Genomic DNA, 14,761 nt, shown 5'->3' with positions numbered 1-14,761 from the left:
GTATGTGCTAAATAAGACTAATAAACTTTTCTAGGGATGATCGTCTGTGTTGATGTAGTTTGGGTGTTTTCTGGAGGCAGCCCTGTAGAACTGAATTAAAGAAATGTCCCTCACCTTTAGGCCCTTTGTTAAAAGGCATGTAAGAAGTGTGATCTACGCTTATTTAAATCACTATGAGTAAGTTGTGGATTCAATAAAAAGGCTGTCGCTGTGTGTGGAAGGCCACCATGGACCGAGGAATGCGCTTCGTCATCACGACTTTCCCCGGGGGGTCGAGAACAAGGAGGAGGTCTGGGAGGAAAGAGGAGGAGGGGAGTTCTCAGCTGGGACTTTCCTCGCTACCCTACAGGACACACACACAAAAAAAGTTGAATCCCAGGGCACCGCGCCGGAGATGTTCCCCGGTGCCACCACGGCGGAGGCATGCGGACCTGTGCTCGGTGGTGGGGCCGCGGTGGTCTCCGCTCGGGAATAATCCTCCTTTTAATCCCGCCGGTTCTCCTGGCTCTCCAGCTCCTCGTCGCCGGGCCACTTCTACCTCGAGCAGCGAGAGCGGGGGCGGAGGAGAAGGAAGGCGCGGTTGCTTTTTCCGTTATCAGCATCGAACCGGAGAGGAACTCACGCCAACTGGGACCCACGACCCGGGGACCGGGTCTGGAGAAAGAGGAGGAGGTGAACGACGGAGAAAGGAAGGAGGAGGCGGGAGTTTATGAGGATGAGAACGAGATGCACTTGCGCCAGGTAAGTAGAATAGCACGAGAGATAAAGTTTAATTAAATATTTAAGTTTTCATTATTGTTAAAAAAAGTGACACAGGCCAACACATACAGTCCTATACCTTTTCATAGGACATCACCTATTTATTCACTCACACGTCATTTACCATATTTCTTACCTTAAAACCTATAAAACATAATTGAAAACGTACACTAGTCAGTGGAGGATGTACTATACATGTCCTTAAAAAGTATTAATGTTTAAAATATTCACTTTATGTAGCTCATTTAATTTGATGTAAAATTTCCATCCAGTTTTATTACATACATTGAAGATAAGGGCCCACGTTTAGTGCCATTTACTCAAAGAAAGTGTATTTGACTCGTGTACATTCAGGTTCTACTTAAGCATATTATATATACATATATATGAATGAATACACATTTGAAAATATAAATTTAGGTTAAATTTTACTTATAAATGTTGTTGAATGTTTATCAGAGCCAAGAATCTTTATTTTGAGTGTACTTGTCCTTAAAAAAAAGTTGTACCCTGGTGCTGTTTCCGTGTCCGTTTCGTTCATTATGCTGGGTCAGTTTGTGCACAGCTCTGCACATTATTAGGCTACAGACATGATGGAACAGGTGAGGGCAGCGGGCGAGCACAGCACTCACTCCAGTTCACTTCTCTCTTATTAGTTGCATAGTTCTTCAGCCTTCAGCTGTGTTTGTGTGTTGGTGCATCTGTCCCCTCTTTACCTCGAACTCCTTCCCCTCACTCCTCGCACCCCCTCTCTTTCATCCTCTTTCATTCTCTCACTGTCTCTTTCTCTGCCCAAGGCTAAAGTCTGACTCATTCTAGCGAATCAGCCCCCCACCCTCCCTGCTGAGGTTGCTATAGTGACCAGAGGGTTCAGTCTTAGTTGGGTGGGGGGGCTTTCTGTAAGAGTGTGTGTTTGTATGTTACAGTGCCTCGGGCAAGTGTGTTACCAGCAGGACTGAGGTCAGAGCATGTGACCTGACTCCTCAGCACTCATACCAGGGCCAGCGGGGTGTATAAACACACACTCACACACTTTATTGTCATTACTATGCATTATTCAACCCCCTTTCCACATTCCCCTGAATTTGCTGCTATTCCTCGCACCCTTAGTATCAATATACTGACATGCATGTGTGTGTGTGCGCCCAGGTTGGACCCAGAGCACTACAGATGCAACCGTGGGCGGCAGACGAGCCGTCCTTCACAGCAGAACTCAGCCGTATCGTCATGTATATCACCAAACCACAAGTACGTAATGAAGAACACCACAGAAAACACAGTACTGCTGTCAAAACATCTTAAATAGTTGGAATTCACTAAACGACAAATGAATAAAATCTTATAAAACTTCATTGTTTGGAAAATGTGTGAAAAGTGTCAAATGTCTGGATGTAACACAGTGTGGACACTGATCATCTCTAATTGATGTATATGTGGTATTGTAACTGTTGGGTTGAAATCACTACAGACTGCAGGTCTGTGGTGCAGGTAAGTAGTGAAAATGTCAGGAAAAAAAAACTATAACCCCTGAGATAGAATTCTTTGTAATATTATAAAGGTGTAAGTTATTACATAAGTGAATAGTCTCATACAGTAGTCCACAACTTTTTTGGCTTGGGACCCTTTAAATCAAACTTGTCTCTGCACAGTTCAACAAAAAAGCAGTTTTCACCCATCAAATTGCTTAATCTGAATCATTTTTCCTGGCTTGAAGAGGTAAAACTATCCAGTATCCAGTTTATTGGACAATTTATTTTGGAAAAAATTAAATAGAACAGTCTGAAAAATAAAATTTATAATCATCTTGTGACCCAATGGTGGGGGTGGAGGGTCCGGACCCCCATACTGGGAACCACTGCTCTAATATATAAGGACACTCTGTGAAGGTCTCATAGCACACTCTGACTCATAGGAGGCCTTGAGATAATGTAGCCAGAAGTTAGATCTTGCCAAGATGTAACAGTAATCAATAAAACCTTCACTTTTTCCAACTACTACTTCTTCACTTCTTGACTTCCACAAGTGCAGACTTCCAGTGTGGGGGTTAACACAGCAGTAATATGATCAGTCAGGCGCTGTCGATATGCTGGCAACAGAAATCTACCAAGTCTGGTGCCAGTACTTACAGTTCCAGACTGGAAACTCCCAAACAAGAATTAAGATTTATGTAACACTGAGTACTGGGAAACTGGGAGGGAAAAATATATTTACTAATTAAGCCTAATATGGTGGTTTGATTTTATTTAAGGGGTAGCACGGTGGGTGAGTGGTTAGCATTGTTGCCTCACAGCAAGAAGGTCCCGGGTTTGCAACCCGGCCTTTCTGTGTGTAGTTTGCATGTTCTCCCTGTGCTTGTGTGGGTTTTCTCCAGGTGCTCTGGTTTCCTCCCACAGTCCAAAAACATGTATGTCAGGTTGATTGGTGACTCTAAATTGCCCATAGGAGTGAGTGTGAGTGTGTGAGGTTGTTGTCTCTATGTGGCCCTGTGATGGACTGGTGACCTGTCCAGGGTGGACCCCTGCCTTCCACCCAAAGAGATCTGGGATAGGCTCCAGCAGATCCCTGTGACCCTGGTTAAGGAAGCAGGTATAGATAGGGATTTTATTTAAGGCTCTTTCATAACTTACCACAAATGAAGATGTTCCTTAAATTTACTTATTAAATAGTTACCATCAAATGAACTGTACATTTAATAGTCAGTTTTACCACAAATTAATTTGCCTGACCTACAAGTAGTGGGAGACATATCTTAAATTGTTTCACACAAGCATTCACACAACTTCTTAACTTCCTATTTAGTTGTTACTGATTAGACTTCTGCTCAACCCACCTCATGTGACCTCACTTCTCCTGTCCATCTCCAGCTGAACTGCTCCAGGGTTTTATCTCCAGGTCAGGCTCAGGCATCACAGCCTCCTGTAGCTTCACCCTCCTGGCTGCTGTGTGCTGAGCACTGGCTCCTTCCAGCTGCAGACAGACTTTGTGTTGCATACTCCTTCAGGTATGCTTATATGTCTTTATAGTATATGCATCTGTCAGCGCATGTGCTGCAGTGCTTATAGATTCATAACGGTGCCGGAGTTGGAATAAACAATGCAATGCATATTAAATCATGTATGCAATAATCTTCAACCCACCTCTGTGCTCCCCTGTCTCTGTTTTCTGTCTTTTTGTGTTTCTCTTTGTCTCTCTAGCATGGATGGAGGTGATGCAGACTTTCTAAAGACCGTGTCAGGGCTAGGATGTGAAGTGCACAGTTTTGATCCCAGCAACACCAATGCATCTGGTGGTCACCTAGGCAACAGTTTGGTTAGTAACCGTGGTGACAGAGGCGTGGTCAGTCAGCACAAGATGTGGCTGGAGTGGCGAGCTCCAAGGAAGCGCAAGCACAAGACGAGAGGAAACCAGGGTAGTGTTTCTCAAACGCTGGCAGACATCATGGCAGCTCTGGGACATCACACAGTAAGACAAACACACACACACATACGTGCTTGCATGCACACACACAAAAATGTAGAGAAACTGTGCCAGACAAACATACCTTAGAGTCTTTTCACCCCAACGTACCCAGAAAGCTCTCTTACTTGTACGTTACCATGGCAACAGGGCTCTGCGCCATCCCTGGCTGCCATGGCAACAATTTAAGTGAGTGAATCACACACCAGCCCAGTTGCATCCTGCAGCCACAAGAGGGAACTACATACCTACAGTTTTCTTTATGTGTTGGCTGACAGAATAATAGTTACACCAGGGCATTCATTTATAAATAATTAATAATGATTTGAATTTGATTTTCACATATCACAAAGCAACAGGTAAGAAAGTAAGTCATAGTAATTTGACAAATGTTCACAATTCTTTCAATAATAAGAGCATAACCTCATGTTTTTAGGATGACCTTTCTGAATTTAGGTATTGTAAGATCAACATAGTGAAATTTTCTGATTTAGAAACTATAAAAATAATTTGTAACACACTTTTTATTTGTATTGTGAATATAATAATAATCTGCAGGCCTGAAGGACAATACTGACTTTTTATTCTTTTTTATTCTCTATTCTTTTTAGGTCCACTTCTTGTATACCGACCTCCTCAGCGCTGAGTGGCGAGTTTTTCAGAATTGGATTGAATCGGCAACTCTGCAGAACGTCCATCATCTGGTTGCTACATTGCACCTGCAGTGGGCAGGGTTTGAGGTGAGCGGAACCAATGAGGAAGTGCTCCACTATTGGTTCAGCGTCCTACAGGGTCTTCAAGCTTCTGGACTCAAGCTAGTCCACACCTCTGCAGGAGGGGGTCACAGTGTCCTAAAACAGACTGTAGCTAATGCTCACAGCTCTTACACACTGAGCTGGGTCAACACAAGACACTGACACTCACACATGAATGAATAGACATTATTGGACGGCCTCAAACAAAACAAAAAGGTGGAGGGACCTGGAGTTTGATGCAATGAATTTCTTGAATTTCAAGTGCAGAGTTCTTTAAGTTACAGCTCCCTCTAGTGGAGATTAACAAGAAATCTGCCTTTTTAATCCTCTACAGTCAGAAATACTGCTGTATCTACAGAACACAATGCTGGGTAATTTAACTATATCTAGAGATGTTATTTTGTCTCATTGTAGCAACACATTTCGTTATCTAAAAAGTAGAACTGTTTTTATAAGTATCATGTATTATTGTTTCATACAACCCATTTCCCATTAATTACATCCAGCTGTAGTTTGTATGTAAAATTATATAGCGCCAACTGATTATTTGGTGTATTTTTGTATATCTCTGTAGGCTTTAAAATGATTTTATGTGCAATAATTGTTTACACTCAATGGAAACGTGAACTATATTATGACTGATTGTGCCCACTGTGAACTATATAGTCATTGCTCCATTATACTGATGCATATTTGCACTGTACTACTATATGTACTGTATAACAGAGCAGTAAACACTGATATCATGTTACAAATGTGCACAATAAAACCATATGATTTATGTTTTACGTGATGCCTAAGCTGATCTTAAGTTTGTGTGTATGTGTGTGTGTGTGTGTGTGTGTGTGCATTTTAAGTGTAATAATACAATTACAGTGTTTGCATATACCCTTAAAGGTATTTGCACATGATCCATAAATAATTTAAAAAACTGACTGCAACAGTGTGTTGTGTGTTTATTCCAACACCAATACGCCTACTGAACCGCAGCACAAGGCTACTATTGCAACATTTAAACAGCCCGTCTCAAGACTATTATTTGCCAAATGATTTTAGGTCCTAGGTCATTTAAAGCATAATTTACCCTGTACTGGATAAAGGCCTGGTTCTCCTCCCACTAACCTTATGTACAATCCATTCACCTCGCTAAGCCGAGGTAAAGGATGCACTTAACACTCAGCCGGTGAGAGTGAGGCTCAAAGGACAGTTTCTTTTCTCCCTTTAAGTGCTTTTCTCCACAATGAGCTCTCCGCAAAGGCCATGCCAGTCATTCCTCGGACGCGTTCCAACTCGCTGGAGCGTACGTCGGAATGCGCTGCTGCCTCCACCCTCCGTTACGCAAATTACGCACTGGTGTTTGTCACTACACAGGGTGGAGTTGCGCTGTTTACGTTGAAATTTCCACATCCTGTATTCAGCCGAAACTGTCGACAGACCCGGGAGCCAATCAGCTTTTAGGACCTCAGTCATTCCACCAATCAGAAGTTAGCGACTCCGGGACTTGTGATCTGTTGAGCTCGTCCGCAAACTGTGCTGTTCTACATTTCTTGTGGGAATCTGGAGACTGGAACACATCTAGATTGTACTGACAGAGACTGTAGTTGCCGATTTTGAAGGTAAGTAAAGTTTGTTTAGTCGGTGTTGAATTTCTAAACTAAACGATGTAGGAGTAGTTTTTGTTTATCTGGTCCTCCGAGATAAGCGGCGCCTACAAGTTACTTCCTGCTCTGGCAAGGCCCGAGATCCTAAGTTACATTGTAGCCCATTTTAGTTAATGTTGTGGGTGGGTGTTTTTTAAAACCTCCTAGTTGTGTAAAAGTGTAGAGTTTACTCAAGATATTACAGCTACAGATCACACGAACATATTAAGTTCAGTTTGTCGGTTCACATAGTAACGTCACGGGGCTGGATCCAGCTGCTGCAACTTCATCTTTTCACAAAGAAAAGTCCTGAACCTGACACTTAGCAAACGCTGTGGAAATAACGATGCGTCAACGCCGGGAGAGTCACAGGCGCTTGGACCACTTGGACCACTTGGACCACTCGGACCATTTGGACCACTTGGACCACTCGGACCACTCAGACCACTCGTATCGCGACTTTGCTGTTCTCACCAGCGTTAACATGAAAAACTGGTGATTAGGTAACGAAACGGGGACTAGGAAGCAGTGCAGGGTATACTTAGAGAGAGCTGGGCTCTCAGTGTCAGCAGCCTGAGTCTGCAGTCACTGTAGATCTCTCGGCGCCTTTGGGAGATTCATTTTCTCAACAGTTTCCATGTCACTGTCGAGTTACTGCTTTGGCCCCAGCTGACTTTATTACACACTGACCTGGCTTGTCCAGTGGGAACACTGGTCTCTGTTCTTAGGTGATGTTCCACTTTTATTCACTTGATGCTGGTGGATTTTTTTGGGTGTGTGCTGAGTGCGAGCAAAAGCTGCAGTTTTGCTTCTGCTTTAACTTTGTCTTCCTCACACTTTATTTAGAACTTCGTCTGTCTGTCTGTCTGTCGCATGAGCATGTGACCTGTTTAAGTAATTTATTTTCATTATTAAATAATCTTTTTATTTTTATTTTTTATTGGATTTTAATTTAACATAAATCATGGAAGATGAGCCACCATAATGTTGCAGAGCTTGAAGGAACATTTTTTTCAAAATATTATTTTTTAAAATGATACAGAACCTAAAAGGTGTCGCATGTTCAGATTGGAGAAGCTGGAATGAGTGAATGTTTTTTTTTTTCTTGATCAGTCACAAATGCAATGCAATAAATATAGTAATACATCTCCACATCAAAATGCCTTAGTGCTGTGTTACAGTGTCTTTGTGTTTCTGTTTCTTTCTCTCAAATGATCTCCCTTCTCTCCCCCATCAGGGTTGGGCCCCTCTACCCACCACACCCCACCATGCCTTTGGTGACGAGGAATATAGAGCCGCGGCATTTGTGTCGCCAGACCATCCCTTCCAACATCCGTAGTGAGCTGGAATGTGTCACCAATATCAGTCTGGCCAACATCATCCGCCAGCTCGGGAGCCTCAGTGAGTGTGTGCTGTTTGTGGTCAGGTGTTTCTGGATTTAAAGTGGTGTGAATGAGTCATGATGCATGAGTGTGTGTGTTTTTGTACAGGAATTTTGACGTAGTTGGGGGACGTAGATATGTACTCATCGTGCATGATTGAGACGATTACTTTTCATCTTTTTAAATCATAAACCCGCATGTGTCGGTGTATTTGTAGGTAAGTATGCAGAGGATGTGTTTGGGGAGCTGTTTGTCCAGGCTGGAGCTTTTGCCATCAGAGTGCACACGCTGGGAGAAAGAGTTGAACGTCTTCAGGTCAAAGTCACCCAGCTGGACCCTAAAGAGGAGGAAGGTAAGTTCTCTCACATACCAGTGTGACTGTGACTTCTCATGTTAGTATTAGACCAGGTTGTTGCTTTGCTTAGAGCTAAATATGGGATAAAATTGAACATAATAAAAATTCAGTAATGTTCTGTCAGTTTCATTCATTTGTTTCTCTCAGTCTCTCTGCAGGCCATAACAACTCGTAAGGCGTTTCGTAGTAGCGTGACCCAGGACCAGCAGCTGTTCACCAGGCCTTCTCTGCCAGTTCCTGTACAAGACACCTACACAACCTGTGACCCGCCTCCACCGCTCGACCAGCTCAGCCAATACCGGTAACTACACAGATACACAAATACACATTCAGGATTTACATTCATTCACTGGAATATAACATCTAAGTCAATGGTCTGACCTCATGCATGCACAAGCGCACACATGGAAGAGCACACACACATAACGTGCTGCACTTCTGTCACAGCTATGAAATATAGAAATCCACCTTGCTGATAGACTGTAGTTTGGCTTAATGAAGCTCAGTCTCCAATTTGAGCTAGAAATCATTAATACAGAATTCCATTATTTTCAATGTCAAATGTTACTGACGTCACTTACTGAAACATTTCCTGGTATGTTTCCAGGAGAGATTTTATTATTCAACATCTTACAGTGTGAATATCTTTGATCTTATAATGTGGCCAAGCAGATTTTCTTAGACATATTAGCACAGGGTTATATCATTCATGTTAAATATGAATGACTCGTGTCAAAACTATGTGGGGAAAGCATTAGCCGTATGTGTCACATACATCAGGGAGATCCTGAATATAAATTATGCACAAAGCGTGACGTGTCATTTAGAGGATGATTTATTGGAAACCAGAACAGAAGAAGTAGTTGGGGGGTGTTGAGGGTAAAGCTGCTGTGATCAGTAACCCCAGCAGTGTCATCAATGATAAGCAGAGTGAGAGTGGAGGTTTGTCCAGATGTATTAGAAAGACTCTGTGTTTAGTGTCGATGTGTGTTTTTAATTTGCCTGTGAAAGTTCTGTACAGTGGTAAATCTGTTCGCTTTCATGCATGTTAGTCACTATGAATGTGTCAGCAGGTCTGTTCTATTGCATTAAAAAAGTGACTGCTACTAAATGCAATTTTAATTGTAAACTGTAATTAAATGGTTGCCTACAGTGAGGATGGGAAGGAGGCCTTGAAGTTTTATACAGATCCTTCCTACTTCTTTGACCTGTGGAAGGAGAAGATGCTGCAGGACACCAAGGACATCATGAAGGAGAAACGGAAGCACAGAGTGAGTTTCATAAATATTCCCATTTAGTTCAAACTATTATTGATTACGACTGGTGACCTGTCCAGGGTGTACATCTGCCTTCCACCCGAAAGAGAGCTGGGATAGGCTCCAGCAGATCCCTGTGACTCTGGTTAAGGAAAAAGCGGGTATAGAAAATGGATGGATGTTATTGATCACATTAAATAAAATCCTTTAGATCCGGCACTCCTCTTTCCCATTTTAATTGTCGTCTTCTTCGTCTTTTTGCTGAGTAGAAGGAGAAGAAAGACCTGAACCAACGGACACTCAATCCTCGTAAGATCAAGACCAGAAAGGAGGAATGGGAACGCCGTAAGATGGGAGAGGAGTTTGTGGTGCCAAGGAATGACGTGATGTAAGTTGAGAAATTGAGTGTTAATGTGCTGTAGTGGGTATTAGCACCACGCACCCAAGAGGCTTTTGAGTGCATTTAGCAGTAACCTGAAATGAATGGCTTGATGAATTCATTATTTCATTCTGTAGTTAACACAGCAAACTGGGCACTCTCATGGAAAAATCCACTCTCCCCTTTCTTATCAGCCAATCTGGACACAGTGAAATGTGTGGTATGTCCTGTTTGAAAATGTTCTCAGTAGTTTGGGTGTAGAGCTGGCTGTCTTTTGCAAATTACAGTAAACAAATATGTGACTCACACTAGATCTTAGGGTTGATTATTATTATGTTATTGCATTTGATGTATAATGTTGATTTTAAAATATGAAAATAGACCTACATTTGTAAAAAGAATCTAAAATGTGATGCATTATGAGTGAGAATGCCTGATTTCAGACACATTGGTAGATTTGACTAGAAATACTGTTTTAGTGTAATGCATATTTCTGGACACAAGCAGTCTGTAGTCTTCATTACATGGAAAACCAGTAAAAACAGGTGTTTCTTTTCTTTTGAGTTATCTTTACATTTTACCATTGTACAGGACATTGTCTGCTAAAGTTAGTATGAGTGAGTATGTATGAGCTGCAATGCTTAAAGGGTTTAAAAAATGAGTAACAATTATTATTATTTTTTTTTTTCACTTGATTTGGTTTCAGACAACCTGTTCGTAAGTCATTGCACTTTGTACATGTTAGTTTTTAGTAGCTGTTTGAACTTGTGAACACCACAAGTTTCAGTGTGACTATTTATCTGAGTCCGTGGCTTTAAATGTACTTATACTTCCTCTTTAATTGTTTCCTTGCAAATGAGTCACAAACAAACAGCACATGACCACCATCTTATTAAGGTGGTAAATGCCAGATGTTTCATTTGTAAGACCACCTTTCAGGCGATGCAGATTTGTCTTTTTCTATCAGTGTCTTTGATTTGTTTTTAGGAATTCTTCTGAGGGTCTGAATGGCAGTATTGGATCTGGAGACGGCTTCAATTCTGAAGCCCTCGATCAGAGCACCAACTCCTACACCTATGATCCAGGCTCCCCTGGGCCCGGCTCTGATGACTTCCTGCCTCCTCCACCTCCAGACATGGCGTAAGTAGCGTAATGCATATCAGCCCACGCATACTTCCGACACAGTGCAATCTTCCTGCCAGCATGTACTGAACATACAGCTGCAGTGCAATCATAGATGCACCCTGTCAAGGTAATACAGTTAAATAGCAGCAAAATGGACTAGAGGTCGACCGATCTATCGGCCGAGCCGAATAATCGGCCATTTTTCTGAACATTTTAATTAATCAGCATCGGCCCATTTTGCTGCACATTAGGCCGATTTATAGGCAGGCACATCTGCGACCAGCTAAGTAAGCCTTGAGAGACGGAGTAACGCACACACTGTAGCCGTGCCCTGTTTAAATTTTACACACACGGCTTCAGCTAATGATGGCAGTGGAAAACCATTCGTTTCCAACGCGTAGTTACATTGTATCGTATTAGAATTGATGCTGACCGTCATGTGTGCAACAAAACTGAAAGTAGAAACATGTGAAATTCAGACGAATATTCTCGTTAAAAGACGCAGGATAACATTCCTCAATAAATGTGTGTGTGTGTCCGACACACGCAACACGGGCACCACACTCCCACCAAAAAATACACTTTTAATGAGGAAAGTTAATGTGCATGTTTTTAGCCTGAAGTTTTGTCTGAATTCCGCGCATTTCTACTTTCACATGCAAATGACTTGTTGCACATATGATTTGTTTACGCATATTCTTAGACTATGGCCCATTGAATTATAGCAGTGTCTGTCAACAAACATAAGGATGATGACAGGTACCCTGCAATAAATCAATCCTCAATAAATGTTTAATTTAAGCAATTATTTATTCCTGGGCACTTTTTATTCCTTGTGAGATGAAGGGGGAAAATACAAATCGGCCAAAAGAATCGGCACCATATATCGGCCATCGGCTGCCCTGATTTCTAAATATCGGCATCAGCCAGAGAAAACCCGTATCGGTCGACCTCTAAAATGGGCACGTGTGATTCTTTAATAAACATGACCTGCTGAGGTTGGAGCTGCAAAGAAACTGTAATTGTAAATGAAAATGCTGAAAATGTATAAGAGTGGGAAACTAGGAGTCTACTTTGCCATTTAGTTCACGTCACTTACTTCTGCTTCATCACTTCCAGCTATAATGATGGACAGTATGGAGCCCCAACCCAGAAGCGTGTCAGTGTTCTCAGTCCAACCCACCCACCTCCTGCTCCCCCTATGGCCTCTCCCCCACCCAACTCCCGCCCTAACCTCGCCCCTCCCCCTGCACCTCCTCCCCCTCCTCCACCCTCTGGTTTTGGGGTTCCCCCACCACCCCCTGGCTTCGATAACCCACCTTCCCCTCCTCCTCTTTCCTCTTCTCCCAATGCCTATCCCTCCGCACCTGCTCCCCCTCCTCCACCAGCTATGTCCACCACTTCTCCTCCTCCTCCACCACCTATGCCTGCAGGCATCGGTCCACCTCCTCCCCCTCCTCCCCCACCTCCCCCTGGCCCTCCCCCTCCATCTTTTATCAACTCTGCTCCTCCTTCTGGGGGCGGGGCAGCTCCCAGCTCTGCTCCCAAACCTCAGCCAGAGCCAGTTAGTGATGCTCGCAGTGACCTGTTGCAGGCCATCCGACAAGGTATGAACAGATCAATATACACACAGTTACTTAACGTTCACGTATTTCTTATCTGTTGGATCTGCATTACACTACATTAATATTAATGTGATAAAATATGTGTTACCACCATTTCTACACGCCTAACTGTGCACACACTTTTTAAAGCTACTAACTGTGATATAAAATATTTGTAACACATGAGAAAATGCATTTTACAGTGATGTTCAGCAGCATTTTCATTGATGTTCAGCACGATTTAGCAACAATGGTTGAAACTAATCATGTTCTATACTATACTACGAATTTGAGGTACTTTATTATATACATGTTAAAGTAGTATATTAAATAGTTAACAGTAGCTCTGCTTTTGCTGGTTATAATAATAGATGATAAAAATTCCGTAAACCGACAGATACTATTCTATATTATTTTATTTTTGGTGTCTTAACATGGCGTTTTCCTCTTTTGGTGTATTACTGCTGCTTGCTGTCTATTTATTAGTAATATTTTGTGATATGTTTGGCATGAAGGAGTGTATTGTCACTACATGCATTATTTGTCTTTTCAGTAAGAGAATATACAGTATTTCAGTATTTAGAATATACTGACTGTAATCATCCTCTTTAACTCCCTCTTAGGCTTCAACCTGCGAAAGGTGGAGGCGCAGCGGGAGCAGGAGAAGAGGGATCACACTGGCAACGACGTGGCAGCCATCCTGTCCCGTCGTATTGCTGTGGAGTGCAGCGACAGCGAGGATGACTCTTCAGAGTTTGACGATGACGAGTGGTCTGAATGATCATCATCCCTTTTCACCTTCACTACCGGCTTCGAATCTTTCCTCAGCCTTAAACTACATCAGAGTATTTCCATGCAGATTACTTTGTTAAGCCTCAGTGGAGAAGATGTTCATGTTATGTCTGAATGTGCAAGGCGGAGTTGGAGAATTACTAATCACATTCCTCAGCCAGTTTACTTCTATTTATCCTGAAATATGCAAATCAGAAGTGTCCAAAGATGAGCGTGTGTGTGTGCGCCTGATTTCTGCTGGTGTTGATGTGAGCGTGCAGTGTGATGTGCTGCACGTCTCTCTGCTGAGCCTGTGCGTCAACACATCGTCTCTGTCCTTATCTCAGTGTCTGTTAGGAACAGGTGCTCTTTGCTGTAGACCAAGTGCCTGATTTTAATCTGCTTTAGGACAGTATGGCAAAGGATAATAGAGTGGGAGTGCACACACACACACACACACACACACCTCTTGCATAGTATTTGTATGTATGCAAGGTGATAATGTCAAAAAATTATTATATGATATAGATGTAAAGTTTGTCATGTCTGTTAAAGATAATTAATACAATTCCCTTTTTGTCACTTCCTTTCACAGTTTGAGTGTTTTACTAATGGTTGCCATGGGAACAGTTGAGTTGTGCCTTATAAACGAATCGATGAGTTAATTATTCAGTGTGATAGGGGAAGTGTTGGACACCTGGGGTGTTTGATGAGCCCATAATACAGAACATATGCAGACGTTTAACAATCATGACTCATTTTCTACTGTGTTTCAGCTCTAGCTCTGTTGTGTGTTTCTTGCTGTGATTTTTATTGAGAAGCTTTCTGGGAATGGACTAAACTGATGTTTTAATTATTGTGCCCTGGATATAATCAGGCAGCCCTTTGCCTTATCCTGCTGTCTGATAAGATCTTTTTTTTTTTTTATATTGCATTTAGGTGTCAATGCAAGTTTATTGTGGTTACCACACTGGTCATGGATCAGCTTCATTGATGAGTCAACTGTCAAACTGACTGATGTTTATTGTGGACCGCATATTTTTCAAGTGCCTTTGTTTTTTTTGTTTTAGTTTTTTTTAAAGTCTACCCGTGTTAAAGCACAATGGCACAGCATGCTAAGCACATGTTCTGCTTCTCCTGCCTTAAATTTCTAAATGATTATAGATATTTCAATAAAAATAGTCAATTATATTGATTTTAGATTTTTTTTTTCTTCTGTAAGAATGAAAGGCTCGTATGCAGTGTTATGTTATATAATGTGTTCAAAGAATGTGAAGCT

The 14,761-nt window shown here is 42.1% G+C and overlaps 2 protein-coding genes across 2 annotated transcripts; both read left to right on the top strand.

Moving 5' to 3' along the window:
- The first annotated feature begins 319 nt into the window (after positions 1-319).
- LOC113126703 (methyltransferase-like protein 24) lies at positions 320-5,758 on the top strand. Its single transcript, XM_026300783.2, has 5 exons — positions 320-741; positions 1,909-2,007; positions 3,624-3,760; positions 3,954-4,221; positions 4,827-5,758. The coding sequence occupies exons 1-5, from the start codon at positions 424-426 to the stop codon at positions 5,130-5,132; spliced, it is 1,128 nt and encodes a 375-aa protein (XP_026156568.1). The 5' UTR covers positions 320-423; the 3' UTR covers positions 5,133-5,758.
- Positions 5,759-6,446: 688 nt separating this feature from the next.
- On the top strand, positions 6,447-14,677 carry wasf2 (WASP family member 2). The gene is made up of 9 exons (XM_026300613.1): positions 6,447-6,586; positions 7,848-8,011; positions 8,210-8,344; positions 8,495-8,648; positions 9,501-9,618; positions 9,873-9,991; positions 10,970-11,122; positions 12,227-12,714; positions 13,335-14,677. Exons 2-9 carry the CDS (start codon positions 7,879-7,881, stop codon positions 13,490-13,492), a joined length of 1,458 nt encoding a protein of 485 aa, XP_026156398.1. The 5' UTR covers positions 6,447-6,586; positions 7,848-7,878; the 3' UTR covers positions 13,493-14,677.
- The last annotated feature ends 84 nt before the right edge of the window (positions 14,678-14,761 follow it).

Source organism: Mastacembelus armatus, chromosome 11 (genome assembly GCF_900324485.2).
Source record: "Mastacembelus armatus chromosome 11, fMasArm1.2, whole genome shotgun sequence".
Taxonomy (NCBI): domain Eukaryota; kingdom Metazoa; phylum Chordata; class Actinopteri; order Synbranchiformes; family Mastacembelidae; genus Mastacembelus; species Mastacembelus armatus.
The sequence above is the reverse complement of the archived record's forward strand: the minus strand, read 5'-3'. Positions and strand labels throughout refer to the sequence as shown.